The following is a 19,168-nucleotide window of genomic DNA, read 5'->3' as shown; positions in this document are numbered from 1 at the left end:
ATTTTGAGTTTGGAAAAAAAAGTTTAGGGTCGGCGCCCAAATTTAGGGTCGGTCGGGTGACCAGAAACAGACAATTTTTTTTTTTTGGCCTAAAGGGAAACAAGCGGTGGCTTAAAGCTGAAGCAAGTTACTGCCGAATCAGAAAACCTACAAGAAACAGAAAACAAAATGCCACTGATGCCTTTTTTTTTAATTTTTTTTTTTAAGTATTGTGCAATGTGACATTACAACGGAGAATATCATTGCTTCATCAAATCACAAGCAATGTTAGCCAGGAGAAGGATACACATATACCCCCCCACCCCCCCTCCCCTCCCCAAAGACTAAGTGTACATACCTTCTGCATGTCCAGTCTGAGCTCAGCAGTGGGTGTACTGCCGTTGGCGTGACGCAGACGATCAAGATTGGCCACCGACGCCTCTCCCGCGTTCTGTAACACAGTGACATGCATGTGAATCGAAAATTTCAAAACTAAATTTTCATTTAATTAATATACTTACTCAACTCACATAAATGGCATTAACTTCAGTTCATTGCTAAGATATTGAAGTAGTACTCGACCCTGGTAAGGGGGGAAGTAACTCCCAAAGAAAACAAAGTCCGTAGTCAAGGACGGGAGTCACCTCCCCTACCGCGCGGTCCTAATACCGGCCGTCATTCCCCCACGGAAACACACACCTGTAACACATATAATGTTAGCGGGGATGGATGGGAGGGTATAAACGATGTGAGTTGAGTAAGTATATTAATTAAATGAAAATTTAGTTTTGAAATTTTCGATTCAATCACATATTCTTACCTCAACTCACATAAATGGCAGATTGCACATAAAGGCGGTGGGATACTCACATTAATCTCTTGGAAGTATCTGGCCTGCGGCAACCATAGCTGGGAGGCAGTTGGTACCGTCCGGATGAGTGCTGGCAATGCCCCGGAGGTAGTAGCTGAGGAAGACATCATGAGTCGTCCAGTATGCAGCTTTGAGGACGTCTGACATCCTTCCAGACTTGAGGACAGCTAAGGAAGTTGCCCACGCTCAAGCCTCGTGCGTACGAGGTGATCGAGGAGGAAGGACTGACTGCCCCCCCCCTTTTGTGTCTGCCACCACTGATAAGCATGCCTTATAAGTGTGGAAGACCATCTGGAAAGCGTGGTTTTTGCAAAGTCTTTATTTCGGGCTGAAATGATCGAAATAAACAACAACTTCGGAGCTGATGCTCGAAACGGAGCGGTGCGCGACAAGTAAGCCTTAAGCGCGCGTACCGGACAGTTAGAAAGATCCGGATCGCCGGGGGCTAAAAATGTCCCGGAGAGGCCGAATGGAAATGATCGGTGAAAGTTGACCAGGTTTTTGATTCTTGGCGAGAAAATCGGGACGGACACGCAGTGAAACCGAGCCGTCTCTTTCGAAAGTGATATCCCGGTCTAGGCCTGAGAGGCCGTGGATCTCACTGCCCCTCCGCGCGGAAGCGAGCAGTATGAGCATGAGAGTTTTGCGCGTAAGGTCAGAGAGACTAGCGTCTTGTAAAGGTTCAAAAGCACTAGAACGGAGAAATTCGAGTACTAGAAGAACGTCCCAAGCCGGGACAGAAGTTCTCTCCGTTGCAGAACTGAGGGCCGCGCCCTTTAGCACACTCGCGATAACCCCCCCGAGGGAGATGGAGCGTCCAAGTTGCTTAAAAGTAACAGAGATGGCTGAGCGGCGAGCGCGCAAAGCGGACGCGGCGCGTCCCCGAGCGGAGAGCCATGCCAGATGGTTTGCGACCTGCATTGATCGCAGGGCGACCGGGACAACATTGTTAGCCGCAAACCATCGAGTCCAAGCCAGCCAGTGTGACTAGTAGACAGAGGAGGTGGCCTGTGAGCCTTCTGGCCTAAGTCCAAAAGCGAAAACGGAGGCGCCTGAGCACCCCAGTGATCTCCGAACCCTCTCCAGGCGTGAGGATCCAGGCCCTCGGGGCGATTGTGCAGAGTCCCCGTTCTGGGCTGGAAAAGCTCCCCTCGCCGGCGGCCGAGCGGGATTGGCGGGCCGCTGGTGAGCCGCATGGGGTCCGGGAACTAATGCTGACTGGGCCAGCGCGGTGCCACGAGAAGGAGATGAAGCCGCTCTAAGTTGGCTTTAGGCTGAACCCTTCCGATGAGTGGAGTGGGAGGGAAGGCGTAAGCCTCTAGCCCTGTCCAGCTGATCGTCATCGCGTCGATCTGCCAAGCTACCGGGCCCGGAAACAGACACAACGATCGGGAGGCGACGTGAAAATCTCGTGGCGAAAAGGACGACCATCGGACGCTCTACCTGCGCCCAAAGAAGGAGGAGCGCCTGATGGGTGATGGTCCACTCCGTGTGGAGGATGTCACGTTTCAATATATCACTCAAGGTGATTATGAACCGGTTAATTACTACTAATTAACTAACCACACCACGATCCACTCTCGCAGGCATACAATTAAATAGAGTCAACAAAAGTATAAGTTTCAGACGCCTGTTTATGTATAAACTCTCCACCTCCCTCGAGCCTTCACTCAAAATATGTTCCTTTTACGTTCTCAACACGTAAAAAACCAGTGTTCACTGACAAAATGCCAGTACTATGTAGAAAATTATAGTAACACGCTGAACCCGTGTAAATACAGTCGAAATGAGAATGTTCTGTTCGAAAAGCTCTAGTTCGTGCAGGTGTCACACACCCCACGTTGTCACTACTCCAATGAAATCATAGATACGAAAAGACAACGGTGGTCAACGGGGTGCGTACGACATGGTGCACTTAGCTTTATCTCTGCTGCTGCTGCTTAGCCGGTATGCTGGTTAGTCGGTTCGCTGGTTAGCCGGTCCGCTGGTTAGCCGGTTCGCTGGTTAGCCGGTCCGCTGGTTAGCCGGTCTCCTGGTTAGCCGGTCTCCTGGTTAGCGTAGCCTCAACAGTTCCCGCCAGAGTCAGCCGTGCCGATGTTACGGGAACGTAACGAACGAACGAAACGAACGAACGAAGGAAGGCTGCAAACAGAAAGCATCGGTGCACTAAACATGTCAGCTACCCCTCACCCACCACCTTAAAACATGTCATCTTTAAATATCTCATCGAGCACGTGGGCCTGCACAAAACTGACTTTTTACAACAACAAAACAGCCATTTTCCGTCCTTCTCTCCCTATCTGCAAAAACCATATACAGATTAGTATTTTAGCGTCACAGAGAGTAAATTATGCGCTAACCTGGAAAGAACAACAGAGAGTATTTCATTCCACAACACAGACTCATCAACAGCGTTAAATAATGATTTATTACCTCAAAAGCCTATGATTGTAACTCTCAATGGAAGCAAAGTCCGCCTCCTCCCTGGAACAGTCTCTGTTCGTCAACAGTGACCCAAAACGTCCAGAACCCCTTGTCGAATCCTTATGCGAAAGCCATCGCCGACGAAGGAAATGTGACGACTTGTCCTCAGCAAAATACGTGGCAGAGGAAAGGAATAACTTGTGGAAGTTCCCCTAGAGTGCCGAATATGATACTCGGTGAAAAACCATCATACTCTAGTAACTGTGTGTTAGGTCCTTCCCCTTCTGCCGCTGGGTGTCAAGTGTGTCGTCCTTGAGTCTCTGACAGACCACCTAGCCAAATACACGTGACTGACCTTGTCACCAAACCAGTCCAGCTATACACAGTTTTGCCTCCCCAAGCAGGAAAAAGACACGAGAAACTCAATCCCTGAAAATCCCGTGCGCGCTGTCAGCGAAAAAAACCGTCAGCCCTATGACAGCAGAAACCTGCACTGTGAAGCTCGTGCGTTTCAAAACATCCGTGCTCGGGAGCACTGTCAGCAAAAACTCTGCTGTGTCCAATATCACGCACAGGCGCTTTCTATCATACATTGACCCAGAACAGGCACTCCACTGAGTGACGCTTTCTTGGTCTCTGTCACCCGATCGTGACACACCTCCCCTCTTCAAGACGAAACCTCGGTTTCGCTCACAGTCATGTTCTCCTCTACAGCCCGAGAGAGAAAGTCAGCTCCAACATTGTTGGCGCCCGGAATGACGCGTACCGTGAATTGGTACGGTTGGAGGATCAACGCCCAGCGCATAAGTCTGGCGTTTGCCAACCTTGCAACCTGAAGATATTGCAGAGGTTGATGGTCTGTTTCCAGACAGAAAGGTCGTCCTCAAGAACGAGCAACCCCTCGTTTCACCCCTGATAACTGCAACCTTCTCTGTCTTCTTGTCTTTGTTCTTCTTGTCTTTGTTCTTCTCCCCGTAGGCTGTCCTCTCTATGTAGGCGCGCAGCAGGTTGGCGTGGTACAGGCGTGCTTTCCCGTGCATCATGATCCTGTAGTCGTTCTGGCCCACTTTCGCTGTCACCTCAAAAGGTCCTTGCCACTGCAGTTGTAGCTTGTTGTGTTTGACAGGTAGAAGTAGCAACACCCGTTCTCCAATCTTGAAGCTGCGCGGCCGTGCCTTGCGGTCGAATCCTCGCGCGTAACGCTGTGCTGCTCTTCCCAGGTTCTCTTGAGCCAGTTTGCAGGTCTCTTCAATCCTGTTCCTGAGTTCTACGATGTAGGTCGCTGTCGTCTGCACCTCCTCGTCAGCTTCTTCGTCCGTCCAAGCCTGACGCAGGATAGCCATGGGACCGCGTACCTGTCTGCCGTACAACAACTCAAATGGGGAAAAACCCAAGCTCTCCTGAGGAACCTCGCGGTATGCAAAAAGCAATGCTGGGATGTACCTGTCCCACGTGCGTGGTTTCTCCTGAGCTAGTTTCCTCAGCATGGTCTTCAAGGTGCCATTGAACCTTTCCACCAGTCCGTTGCACTGAGCATGGTAAGGAGTGGTGAAGTGCTGCTCCAGTGATAGCAGTCGTGCTGCCTCCGCCATCACTCCTCCCGTGAACTGCGTGCCTCTGTCGGTGAGTACCTCTGATGGAATTCCCAGCCGGGACCACATAGTAACCAGAGCCTCAGCTACTCGCGTGGCTTCAATCGATTTCAGAGGGATCGCCTCTGGGTATCGAGTAGCGTAGTCCACCATGGTCAAAATGTATCTGTTTCCGTCCTCAGACGCAGGCAAGATGGGCCCGATGATGTCCACTGCCACCCGACGAAAGGGTTCGTCGATGAGCGGCATCTTCTCTAAGGGGACCTTCCTCACCCTTCCTTTGGCAACCACCTTCTGGCACTTATCGCAGGACGCACAGAAACGTCGGACATCCGTGCAGATGCCTGGCCAGTAAAAGTGGCGCCAGACACGATCCGTGGTCTTCTTGGTACCAAGATGACCTCCCAGAATCGAGTCGTGTGCCGTTGCCATGACACCCTCGCGAAACTCGCGAGGCACGACAACCTGTTTGAATGCACCTTCCTTGTTGCTGAACTCACGGTAGAGCAACTTCTTGTCCCTGAGGAACTTTGACCTCCCATGCTTCCCGCTCAGCTTCACCTTCCCCGACTTCGCGTGCTCCCGAGGAGTCGCTAGTGTCGGATCAGATGCCTGAGCCTTCGCGAGAAGCGCGGGGGTCACGTTCCCCAGGGCAGCTCGTGCAGCAGGTAGGGGTTTGAGAGGTTTGTCCTCTCGCTCCGCCTGTGCCCGCGTGAGCACTGAAATGACGTCGGGAGACCGATAAACGGGAACCTCCCTGGTGACGCCGTCCACAAACTGAACCCGGTTTCCAATGAGCAGGTCGCATGGAGGATCGTCCATGACGACGGCCACAATGGTCCCCGTGAACAACGGGGTTACGACCTTGATCACTGCCGTGTTCAAGTCGTAAGCGTGAGATGCCTCGGCCATTCTCACCCTGATGCTGTCTCCTGTGTAGGCCATAGCTGGAACTAGACTCGCCCGAACCACTATCATGTCTGCCCCTGTGTCCCGCAGACCTTCGCCCTTCACTCCGTTAACGTAGACGTTGCAGTGGGGCTGGAAATGTTTCCTGGAGCACGGAACGCAGAGTTGTGGGATGGTGCATGAGCTCGTGACGTCCCTGAACTCCTCACTGCCAACGAAGTGAACGCCCTTCTGGTCAGCCTGTCTCTTGTGGCAGTCCTTCTTCACGTGGCCCCGCTTGTTGCAGTAGTAACACTGGATGTCAGTTCTGGAACTCGATCCCTTGTGTCCCTGATCGTCCTTCCCGTCCTTGGGTCCTGAAGAACCCGAATTTCCCGTTTTTCCTGGCCGTGAGCCTGAAGATTTGCCGGAGATCGCCTGGGCGTCCTCGTGCACTCTGATCCAGTCGGCTGCCTCCTGAGTAGTCTTGGGCTGGTGCTCCTGCACGAAGGTCACCACCTCAGGTCGCAGGCTGGACATCAGTTGTTCCATGACTATGAGGTCGGCAAGGTCGTTGACGGTCCAGTCCTTTTCGGCCATCTCCACCCAGCGCCGCAGGTAGAGATTAAGGCGTGCCACAAACTGATGACTCAGCTCGCCGCTCAGTCTCTTGCTGTTACGCAGACGTCGTCTGTAGGCTTCAGCAGTCAGGTTGAAGCGCTGGAGTAACGCCTTCTTTAGTGCCTGATAGTCTCTCGCCTCGTCGTCCTCCAAAGCGTTGTAGAGCTGCAATGCGCGTCCCTTCAGGCAGGTGCTAAGGCGGCTAGCCCACGTGGCCTCTTCCCACTTCTGGTCTGATGCAATGCGCTCAAACCGGCGTAAAAAGTCGTCGAGCTCGTCCTTGTCATCGTCGAACGTCGGCAGTCTCGTACGGTCGGCAACAAACGTCGGCGCGCTAGCCTGAGTGAGCGTACCCTTCTCGGCCTGTAGCCTAGCTAGCTCTAGCTGGTGATCGCGATCCGCCTGTTCCTTCCGGTCTAGTCTGTCACGTTCGTCTTTCTTTTCCTGTCTGTCTCGTTCTCTTTCTTGTCTGTCAAGTTCGTCTTTCTTTTCCTGTCTATCTCGCTCGTCTTTCCTTTCCTGTCTGTCACGTTCTTCTTTCCTTTCCTGTCTGTCTCGTTCAGCCTGTCGTTCCCTTTCTTGTCTGTCAAGTTCGTCCTTCTTGTCCTGTCTGTCACGTTCTTCTTTTCTTGTCAGTCGCTCAAATTCTTCCTTCCGTTCCACTTCTAAGCGTTTTAGAACGCTTCGGGCTCTAACGCGTGCGTCTCGCTCAGTCGGTTGCTCACTACCAGGAGTCTCGAAAGTTATTCTCCTCGTCGGAGATCCCCCTGTGGCCATGGTTAGTTTTAGCAAAGCTTTATTACCAAAGTAAGTCTAACGCAGCTATAGCTAGAACACGCGGTGATGAAATGGATACAAAAATCCAGCAACCGGAAAATGCAGAAGAAAAATCCAAACGGTGTAGAACAAAACGCGTAGCCTACTTTATGGCTGCTTTTTGCGGTGAAACAAAGTGTTTCCCACAGCCGTGGCCTACTTTATCGGCTGCTTTTTGCGGTGAAACAGAGTGTTTCCCACAGCCTTGGTTAGGACAGAAGTCCTCGGACCCTTCCCCCCCAAAATTCCAACAAAGTCAAAATATGGAGAAAAATCCAAGTAAAACAAGACTATAGAAATATAACCTGTTACAGAATGCGAAACAACAATGTAGAGAAAACTGAGCAAAACGAATAACAAATCCGCTAACCCCGCTCAGCTCTCTGCAACGGAAAACTCTGAACGTACAACAACAAAGATTCACAAACAAAGGAAAGGGAGATAATCACAGTTAGCGCATACAATAACTCACAAATTACAATTTACATTTCCTGCAAGATGTGAATCGCTTAAGGTGTGGTATATGATCAAAACTATACAAAAAAGGGTAGCACCAAGCAGAAAATAAGTCGAGCACTGACGAGATTATCTGCTCTTAGTTCTCCTTAATTGGTGGGTCTTTATCAGTTGGAAATTAACTGAGTAAATCCCGGCTTGGCCCCCACGTGTCACGTTTCAATATATCACTCAAGGTGATTATGAACCGGTTAATTACTACTAATTAACTAACCACACCACGATCCACTCTCGCAGGCATACAATTAAATAGAGTCAACAAAAGTATAAGTTTCAGACGCCTGTTTATGTATAAACTCTCCACCTCCCTCGAGCCTTCACTCAAAATATGTTCCTTTTACGTTCTCAACACGTAAAAAACCAGTGTTCACTGACAAAATGCCAGTACTATGTAGAAAATTATAGTAACACGCTGAACCCGTGTAAATACAGTCGAAATGAGAATGTTCTGTTCGAAAAGCTCTAGTTCGTGCAGGTGTCACACACCCCACGTTGTCACTACTCCAATGAAATCATAGATACGAAAAGACAACGGTGGTCAACGGGGTGCGTACGACATGGTGCACTTAGCTTTATCTCTGCTGCTGCTGCTTAGCCGGTATGCTGGTTAGTCGGTTCGCTGGTTAGCCGGTCCGCTGGTTAGCCGGTTCGCTGGTTAGCCGGTCCGCTGGTTAGCCGGTCTCCTGGTTAGCCGGTCTCCTGGTTAGCGTAGCCTCAACAGTTCCCGCCAGAGTCAGCCGTGCCGATGTTACGGGAACGTAACGAACGAACGAAACGAACGAACGAAGGAAGGCTGCAAACAGAAAGCATCGGTGCACTAAACATGTCAGCTACCCCTCACCCACCACCTTAAAACATGTCATCTTTAAATATCTCATCGAGCACGTGGGCCTGCACAAAACTGACTTTTTACAACAACAAAACAGCCATTTTCCGTCCTTCTCTCCCTATCTGCAAAAACCATATACAGATTAGTATTTTAGCGTCACAGAGAGTAAATTATGCGCTAACCTGGAAAGAACAACAGAGAGTATTTCATTCCACAACACAGACTCATCAACAGCGTTAAATAATGATTTATTACCTCAAAAGCCTATGATTGTAACTCTCAATGGAAGCAAAGTCCGCCTCCTCCCTGGAACAGTCTCTGTTCGTCAACAGTGACCCAAAACGTCCAGAACCCCTTGTCGAATCCTTATGCGAAAGCCATCGCCGACGAAGGAAATGTGACGACTTGTCCTCAGCAAAATACGTGGCAGAGGAAAGGAATAACTTGTGGAAGTTCCCCTAGAGTGCCGAATATGATACTCGGTGAAAAACCATCATACTCTAGTAACTGTGTGTTAGGTCCTTCCCCTTCTGCCGCTGGGTGTCAAGTGTGTCGTCCTTGAGTCTCTGACAGACCACCTAGCCAAATACACGTGACTGACCTTGTCACCAAACCAGTCCAGCTATACACAGTTTTGCCTCCCCAAGCAGGAAAAAGACACGAGAAACTCAATCCCTGAAAATCCCGTGCGCGCTGTCAGCGAAAAAAACCGTCAGCCCTATGACAGCAGAAACCTGCACTGTGAAGCTCGTGCGTTTCAAAACATCCGTGCTCGGGAGCACTGTCAGCAAAAACTCTGCTGTGTCCAATATCACGCACAGGCGCTTTCTATCATACATTGACCCAGAACAGGCACTCCACTGAGTGACGCTTTCTTGGTCTCTGTCACCCGATCGTGACAGAGGATCTGGAAGGAACGGCTGATGACGTCGGCAAGGACGTTCAGGCAGCCGGGCAGATAGCGAGCCGAGATCAGGATCTAAGAAAGAGTCTCGCATGCTCGGCTGGACCACAGCCGAGATCGGGACCCGCCCTGTTTGTTGGAATAAGCGGAGACCGCCGTGTTGTCGTAAAGAAACAACACATCGGTGCCCTGGAAAGCGGAGAGAAAGTGATGAAAACCCAGAAAGACCGCCTCGAGCTCGAGGCGAATGTTGTGCCATAGACCGCTGCTCTTGTGACCACCGACCGGAAGTCGTGTGCGTGACCAAGTGAGCCCCGCAGCCCTTCTGTGCTGCGCCCGCAAAGAGATGCGTGTAAGGAGGAGGAAGCGCTATGGGCACTCCCTGCAGAAGCCAAGGAGTGTTCATCCACTGAGGCGTGGTCTGCTGCAACCAGACCCCGAAACGGAACTGAGACGTCCCAGCCGTGTGACGTCGGATTCCAGACTGAACTGAGCGCCGCCTGAAAAGGGCGCGCCTGCAGTTTGTATAAACGACGTTGAGTGGGACGGACTGCCCACTCCCGTGAATCGAACACCATGCCTTGGTGCAACACCCCGGGGACGACCAAAATTCTGCCGTAAAGTCCCAAGAAGGGGTGGCCGAGAAACTCCTCTATAGCCTGCTTCCGCAGAAAGAGAAGGATTTCCGCCTGTAAAGTCTCCTGAGCGTCTGGGCTGACCGGAAACCGGAAGTTGGCCGGCGCCCTGGACGAAGGGGCTTTGCCTTCCTGCCAAGGAAGGCGGAACCCCGATCGAATCACCCCCATGCTCCATAGGCTGCTTGTCCGAGACAGCCAAGCTGGAAGGGCCCGGAAGAGGCCGCCTGCTACCAAAAGGGTAGAGGCTGGGGGGGTGGGGTGACTGGATCGGGGGTGGCTCATTGGGGGTTGGGCTTGCGCCCAGACCCCCGCTTCCCGAAGGAAGGTTTACGCTGGTAAGGACGGGACCGTGACCCACCCCTACCTGCGCGAGACGACTGCTGCCCAGAAGAGCTGTCTGGCACTGACGCAGAACTCCGTGGTTTGTTGCTGTGCTGCTTAAGAGCGAGTTCCGTCAGTTGCACCACATTTTGGTCACGAGTTTCCTCAGTTTGCTGCCGAAGGGCATCCAAAGAGCGTGAGCCCAGCAACGCACCCTCTGAAAAGGGAGAGACTCTCAAAGAGTCTATGGTGGCCTTATCCGTCAGGCGAGAGCCGTTAAGAAAAGCCTCGCGCCTCCAGAACACCACCTGAGAGTAGAGCCGAGCAGCAAGCGTCATCTGACTGTCAGTGACCTTCGCAAGCGCCGCCAGGAGCATGGCAGCATCAGCCTCAATAGCATCGTCACGAAACCTAAAAGGCTCGATGGACGAAGCGATGGCTCTCGTGAGAGACCGGATGAGCGTTTCCGCTAAAGAGGTCAGTTCAAGGGAAGAACGCCCGCTTTCCTCCAGCCCGAGTAGACTCTGTTCCGTACAAACGGAAGTCCTATCTCGGCTATAACCATCCTGCCGCAAGCGAGCCAGTTCCGGAGTCACCGGAAGTGGAGCTGTGGGCAGCGAAAAAGAGGAGAGAAGAGAATGTGGCCTGCTAGGCAGCCGCGATCTTCTTGAGTTGGCTGGGAGGCCGCCGCCTGCCTGAGCCGAGGTTAACCAAGGCTGGGCAGAAGGGGGGGCTTCCCCATGAGCAGCCAAAAGAGGGTAGGGTGTGTTAGCGTCCGCCAACACCTGAGCCATCACAAACGGGACGGAAGGAGATTCCATGAAACGGAACTTCGCCCTCGTGTCCCCCGCGCCCGCAAAGTCTGCCAAAGCAGAAGGAGGGGGTGCGACAACAGTAGAGTCGGCGGAGACACCCTCAGGGAAGTACCGTGAGGTTATCTCCGCAGCCAACTCCAGAGTAGGGCCCAGCTTATTGGGAATCCGTAAGGGGGTAACGGATTCGGAACGATCCTCATCCCCTTCCTGTTCCTCTGCAAAACCTTCCTGATCCCCATCGAAAGGAGGGTCCGGCAAACCGGAAACCCACCCATCCACGGAAGAGGAAGTGGCTAACGTCGGTTGAACAGTAGACGGAAGCGCCGCAAACTGTCCACCAACAGCACCGCCGACAACCGGAACCGCCGCGGCGGAACCGGAAGTCAGGGCCGGATGTCGATGCGTGACCAGGGACGGGATAGCAGGGACACTGCCACCGGAACCGCTAGCCCGCTGTCCTCCACCGGAAGTGCCTGCCACAGCACAACCGGAAGTCGAGGACGACAACCCGCGGGTAGGCCCGACCGGAAGCCCCGAGGGGAAACCAGAGGAGCCTACCCCCTGCGAGCTCGAAACAGGAACGGCGGCAGCCGAACCAAGAGCTACAGGACGATGACCGCCGACAGAATCTTGCAGGCCAGAGCTGGACAAGCAAGACGCTGCTGCCTGTCCCCCAGAGGCCGGGACAGCCGAAACTGATCCCAGGGGGGCAAGCTGGCGCGCTTCGCCGCTCCCTAGCGCACCCGCCACGTGATGGACGGTGTACTGCCGGGGAGGAGCCGTCTGTGAACCCGAAGGAGACGCAAGAGCGTAACCAGGGAACGCAGGCAAGTGTGAGCCCCCAAAAAGATGGGGACTCCCACAAACGCCGCCCAACGCCGAAGCGCTAGAACCGGGCGGCGCTATGGACGCGAACCCCCCTGAAAAGGCAGGGGGATCCGCTACCGAACCGGAAAAATCCGGTCCGAGATCAGCCGAAGTGATCGTCGCTGAAGGCCGCAGCCTAGAAAGTGAAGCCACCCCCCCCACGCCAGGCGGGAGGGGAGCGACAGGCCTTTCCGCAGAATGCAAGGCAACCAAATCATGCTTCAAAGTAGCAAACATTGCCAAGATTTCTTCCCGAGACACGGACTCGCTAGGCCGAGGCGCCTGCGAGCGCGAGAGAGGAGAAGTAGCGCGTTCCTGCGTAAGAAAAACCGGTGACGGTGACGTGGAGTCAATCGAAACCCGTTCTGACTTCTTAGTCACCGGGTCAGTAACCAGAACTAAAGACGTAGCCTGTGACGAAGTTACAGAGGCACGCGTCTTTGATTTAGACTTAGACTTGTCCTTATCTTTCTCTTTCCCCGGTGAAGAGAGCAGAGAAACAAGATTGCCCTTGCTTTTAGAGCTTTTGTCCGCCATTTGCAATTTCGAACACGCGCACGTGGAGACGAATTACAACAGCGAAATACTCAAACAAACGCAACGCGCAGCGAAGAGAAGTGAAACGATCTTACCTAAAGATAGCAACGCAAATACCAGGGTCAAATGGCCTTCCACAAAAGGCCAAGGCAAAAAAGATGCCGGAGTACCACAACTTGTCTGTGCTCGAGTGTTGAAGTGGGTGGAATGACGGCCGGTAGTAGGACCGCGCATGCGCGGGTTACCGGTAGGGGAGGTGACTCCCGTCCTTGACTACGGACTTTGTTTTCTTTGGGAGTTACTTCCCCCCTTACCAGGGTCGAGTACTACTTCAATATCTTAGCAATGAACTGAAGTTAATGCCATTTATGTGAGTTGAGGTAAGAATATGTGATTGAATCAAGGGTGGGCCAGTTTAACCACAAGTGTTCTCTCTTGGATGTAACCGCTAGTGTTCTCTCTTGGATGTAACCGCTAGTGTTCTCTCTTGGATGTAACTACTAGTGTTCTCTCTTGGATGTAACCGCTAGTGTTCTCTCTTGGATGTAACTACTAGTGTTCTCTCTTGGATGTAACCGCTAGTGTTCTCTCTTGGATGTAACTACTAGTGTTCTCTCTTGGATGTAACCGCTAGTGTTTTCTCTTGGATGTAACCGCTAGTGTTCTCTCTTGGATGTAACCGCTAGTGTTCTCTCTTGGATGTAACCGCTAGTGTTCTCTCTTGGATGTAACCACTAGTGTTCTCTCTTGGATGTAACTACTAGTGTTCTCTCTTGGATGTAACCGCTAGTGTTCTCTCTTGGATGTAACTACTAGTGTTCTCTCTTGGATGTAACCACAAGTGTTTTCTCTTGGATGTAACCGCTAGTGTTCTCTCTTGGATGTAACCGCTAGTGTTCTCTCTTGGATGTAACCACAAGTGTTCTCTCTTGGATGTAACTACTAGTGTTCTCTCTTGGATGTAACCGCTAGTGTTCTCTCTTGGATGTAACTACTAGTGTTCTCTCTTGGATGTAACCGCTAGTGTTCTCTCTTGGATGTAACTACTAGTGTTCTCTCTTGGATGTAACCGCTAGTGTTTTCTCTTGGATGTAACCACTAGTGTTCTCTCTTGGATGTAACCACAAGTGTTCTCTCTTGGATGTAACCGCTAGTGTTCTCTCTTGGATGTAACCACAAGTGTTCTCTCTTGGATGTAACCGCTAGTGTTCTCTCTTGGATGTAACCGCTAGTGTTCTCTCTTGGATGTAACTACTAGTGTTCTCTCTTGGATGTAACCGCTAGTGTTTTCTCTTGGATGTAACCACTAGTGTTCTCTCTTGGATATAACCGCTAGTGTTCTCTCTTGGATGTAACTACTAGTGTTCTCTCTTGGATGTAACCGCTAGTGTTCTCTCTTGGATGTAACTACTAGTGTTCTCTCTTGGATGTAACCGCTAGTGTTTTCTCTTGGATGTAACCGCTAGTGTTCTCTCTTGGATGTAACCGCTAGTGTTCTCTCTTGGATGTAACTACTAGTGTTCTCTCTTGGATGTAACCACTAGTGTTCTCTCTTGGATGTAACCACTAGTGTTCTCTCTTGGATGTAACCACTAGTGTTCTCTCTTGGATGTAACCGCTAGTGTTCTCTCTTGGATGTAACCGCTAGTGTTCTCTCTTGGATGTAACTACTAGTGTTCTCTCTTGGATGTAACCGCTAGTGTTCTCTCTTGGATGTAACTACTAGTGTTCTCTCTTGGATGTAACCGCTAGTGTTCTCTCTTGGATGTAACTACTAGTGTTCTCTCTTGGATGTAACCGCTAGTGTTTTCTCTTGGATGTAACCACTAGTGTTCTCTCTTGGATGCAATACACTATGACTATTTCTAACACTGTCTTCTCTTCTTACAATGGGCAGCTTTCCTTCATTTGCTGCTGAATGAAAAGTCTCCATTTTAACTTGGATCAATCCTTCTTTTGCTCTGCCCATGGTACAAAGCCCAAACATGGAAGTTGCAGTACCTGTTTGATGGGTCCGATGGTCTCGCCTGGCTTGTTCTCCTGGATGATAGTGTTGGCGCACGCTCGACCGAACACGACCAGGTCCAGCAGAGAGTTGGCGCCCAGTCGGTTGGCTCCATGCACCGAGGCACACGCCGATTCCCCCGCCGCGTACAGTCCGGGCACAACCTCGTCACCATTCTCTGGGCTGTACCGCAATACCTGTCAGACACAGCAACACAATGTATCATACAGTCCGGGCACACAGCAACACAATGTATCATACAGTCCGGGCACACAGCAACACAATGTATCATACAGTCCGGGCACACAGCAACACAATGTATCATACAGTCCTGGCACACAGCAACACAATGTATCATACAGTCCGGGCACACAGCAACACAATGTATCATACAGTCCGGGCACACAGCAACACAATGTATCATACAGTCCGGGCACACAGCAACACAATGTATCATACAGTCCTGGCACACAGCAACACAATGTATCATACAGTCCGGGCACACAGCAACACAATGTATCATACAGTCCGGGCACACAGCAACACAATGTATCATACAGTCCGGGCACACAGCAACACAATGTATCATACAGTCCGGGCACACAGCAACACAATGTATCATACAGTCCGGGCACACAGCAACACAATGCACTTACTGACATACAGATAGCTTGCTGAGAAATGCAACAGTAATGATCCAAAGAACAAGTGACTAGTCACTGGGTGAAAGCGGAGCACCAAACGTTGTCGTCATAGCTGTTGCACCGGGACAGCACAGAGAGGTTGAATTTACAGCTCTGAGAAAATCCTTCATGTCACTGTGTCCTTATGGTGCTAGGGGTATCATGACGACTTCATGTATCAATTCTCCTCACCAGGCAAATCAGCAACAAAGGGAACATGTCATCTTTCTGGGCATACCCTCACACCCCAGCCATCCCCTCACACATCCCCTGACCACCCACCTGTCCCTTGAAGTTGGTGGGGGTGCCGCCCATGTTGTAGTGGACAGTGGGGAGGACGGGGATGGGATCCTGTGTGACGTCGACGCCGGCGAAGATCATGGCCGTCTCCGAGATGCCGGGCAGTCGCGTCTTGAGCACCTCTGGGGGCAAGTGGTGCAGCTGCAGGAAGACGTGGTCTTTCTCCTCCCCCACTCCCCTGTAACACAGGTACAGGTAACATAGGTAATACAGGTAACATAGGTAATACAGGTAGCATAGGTACAGGTAACATAGGTAACACAGGTAACATAGGTAATACAGGTAACACAGGTAATACAGGTACAGGTAACATAGGTAATACAGGTAACACAGGTAATACAGGTAACACAGGTACAGGTAACAAAGGTAATACAGGTAACATAGGTAATACAGGTAACACAGGTACAGGTAACAAAGGTAATACAGGTAACATAGGTAATACAGGTAACACAGGTACAGGTAACAAAGGTAATACAGGTAACATAGGTAATACAGGTACAGGTAACATAGGTAATACAGGTACAGGTAACATAGGTAACACAGGTACAGGTAACATAGGTAATACAGGTAACATAGGTAACACAGGTACAGGTAACATAGGTAATACAGGTAACATAGGTAATACAGGTACAGGTAACATAGGTAATACAGGTAACACAGGTACAGGTAACAAAGGTAATACAGGTAACATAGGTAATACAGGTAACACAGGTAACATAGGTAATACAGGTAACACAGGTAACATTGTCAAAAGTTGATTGATTGTGCAGGAACTAGGTAAGAAATGATTGATTGTGCAGGAACTAAGAAATGATTGATTGTGCAGGAACTAAGAAATGATTGATTGTGCAGGAACTAGGCAAGAGTTGATTGATCGTGCAGGAACTAGGCTTTACTTTATTTGGTGTTTAAACGTCGTTTTCAACCACGAAGGTTATATCGCGACGGGGAAAGGGGCAGAGATGGGATAGAGCCACTTGTCAATTGTTTCTTGTTCACAAAAGCACTAATCAAAAATTTGCTCCAGGGGCTTGCAACGTAGTACAATATATTACCTTACTGGGAGAATGCAAGTTTCCAGTACAAAGGACTTAACATTTCTTACATACTGCTTGACCAAAATCTTTACAAAAATGGACTATATTCTATACAAGAAACACCTAACAAGGGTAAAAGGAGAAACAGAATCCGTTAGTCGCCTCTTATGACATGCTGGGGAGCATCGGGTAAATTCTTCCCCCTAACCCGCGCGGGGTCAGGAACTAGGCAAGTGCTGATTGATTGTGCAGGAACTAGGTAAGAAATGATTGATTGTGCAGGAACTAAGAAATGATTGATTGTGCAGGAACTAGGCAAGAGTTGATTGATCGTGCAAAGTGTACACTCCATAATAAACAGTGTGTGTCAGCGCCTGTCCACTCACCGTCCCTCGCGGATCTCGATGGTCATGGAGCGAGACACCACGTCACGTGACGCAAGGTCCTTGGCGTTGGGCGCGTACCTCTCCATGAAGCGCTCACCCTCACCGTTCACCAGGTAACCCCCCTCACCGCGCGACCCCTCCGTGATCAGACAGCCAGCCCCGTAGATACCTGCAGCACAACACACACACTCATTGCAAATTGCTGAGCAATTTCTTGGATGCATTTGGAAAACCATGAAAGAAGCCGCCGATAAAGAACCATAAATATCCTAACTGCAAGTTACTGTTCAACCTTTCAATGGTTTAGTGTCCGCACAGCGACTTAAGAAGAAAACAAAAATGCTTCAGGAGCTGAACGGTGACTTGTAATGAGAACCCCACAGGCGCCCTGTGGAGACACGCCGTGTTCAGTATAAGCATGCTTTTCAGATATTAGTCGGCAGATTTGGTGCTCATGGCAGACAGTGACAGTGGGGAAGAATTTCATCTTTTCATGGCAGTTTTTAACTTGCAAAATGGAGTACCTCTAGGACTGAAACTGACGACAGAAAATATGTTTTACCTGTGGGGTGGAACTGCACGAACTCCATGTCCTCGTTAGCCAGACCGGCGCGGTTGACCATGGCGGTGCCGTCACCGGTACAGGTGTGGGCCGAGGTGCACGAGAAGTACGTCCGCCCGAACCCACTGAAACACCAAGCTCACGTCACACACACACATCGCCCGAACCCACTGAAACACCAAGCTCACAACGTCACACACACATCGCCCCAACCCACTGAAACACCAAGCTCACAACGTCACACACACATCGCCCAAACCCACTGAAACACCAAGCTCACAACGTCACACACACATCGCCCAAACCCACTGAAACACCAAGCTCACAACGTCACACACACATCGCCCCAACCCACTGAAACACCAAGCTCACAACGTCACACACACATCGCCCAAACCCACTGAAACACCAAGCTCACAACGTCACACACACATCGCCCAAACCCACTGAAACACCAAGCTCACAACGTCACACACACATCGCCCAAACCCACTGAAACACCAAGCTCACAACGTCACACACACATCGCCCGAACCCACTGAAACACCAAGCTCACGTCACACACACACATCGCCCGAACCCACTGAAACACCAAGCTCACAACGTCACACACACATCGCCCCAACCCACTGAAACACCAAGCTCACAACGTCACACACACATCGCCCAAACCCAAAGAATAAAACTGTCTTCATCCTGGTATAATTAATCAACAGTTATGGCACCATTACTGTGTGTACGTAGCATCTCTCTCACCCATTACTGTGTGTACGTAGCATCTCTCTCACCCATTACTGTGTGTACGTAGCATCAATCAATCAAGCATTGGATAGCAGACGCTACTCTCTCACTCATACTGTGTGTACGTAGCATCAATCAATCAAGCATTGGACAGCAGACGCTACTCTCTCACTCATACTGTGTTTACGTAGCATCAATCAATCAAGCATTGGATAGCACACGCTACTCTCTCACTCATACTGTGTTTACGTAGCATCAATCAATCTAGCATTGGATAGCAGACGCTACTCTCTCACTTATTACTCTGTGTACATAGCATCAATCAATCAAGCATTGGATAGCAGACGCTACTCTCTCACTCATACTGTGTGTACGTAGCATCAATCAATCAAGCATTGGACAGCAGACGCTACTCTCTCACTCATACTGTGTGTACGTAGCATCAATCAATCAAGCATTGGATAGCAGACGCTACTCTCTCACCCATACTGTGTGTACGTAGCATCAATCAATCAAGCATTGGATAGCAGACGCTACTCTCTCACCCATACTGTGTGTACGTAGCATCAATCAATCAAGCATTGGACAGCAGACGCTACTCTCTCACTTATTACTCTGTGTACATAGCATCAATCAATCAAGCATTGGACAGCAGACGCTACTCTCTCACTTATTACTGTGTGTACGTAGCATCAATCAATCAAGCATTGGATAGCAGACGCTACTCTCTCACTTATTACTCTGTGTACGTAGCATCAATCAATCAAGCATTGGACAGCAGACGCTACTCTCTCACTCATTACTGTGTGTACGTAGCATCAATCAATCAAGCATTG

General features: G+C 50.5%; 1 protein-coding gene across 3 annotated transcripts in view; it reads right to left on the bottom strand.

Annotated features, from left to right (window-relative positions):
• The window catches only part of LOC138980577 (succinate dehydrogenase [ubiquinone] flavoprotein subunit, mitochondrial-like), a 37,334-nt gene that overhangs the window by 11,741 nt on the left and 6,425 nt on the right, over positions 1–19,168 (bottom strand). For all 3 annotated transcript variants that reach the window (XM_070353474.1, XM_070353472.1, XM_070353473.1), the window contains exons 7-11: positions 17,592–17,716; positions 17,030–17,198; positions 15,589–15,784; positions 14,620–14,820; positions 338–430 (exon numbers count right to left, since the gene is read on the bottom strand). In XM_070353474.1, the coding sequence (XP_070209575.1) occupies positions 338–430; positions 14,620–14,820; positions 15,589–15,784; positions 17,030–17,198; positions 17,592–17,716 (784 nt within the window). The remainder of the gene's footprint in view (positions 1–337; positions 431–14,619; positions 14,821–15,588; positions 15,785–17,029; positions 17,199–17,591; positions 17,717–19,168) is intronic.

The sequence above is a fragment of the Littorina saxatilis genome, linkage group LG11 (genome assembly GCF_037325665.1).
Source record: "Littorina saxatilis isolate snail1 linkage group LG11, US_GU_Lsax_2.0, whole genome shotgun sequence".
Lineage (NCBI taxonomy): Eukaryota > Metazoa > Mollusca > Gastropoda > Littorinimorpha > Littorinidae > Littorina > Littorina saxatilis.
Note: the sequence above shows the minus strand (reverse complement) of the source record. Positions and strands in the feature narration are given on the sequence as shown.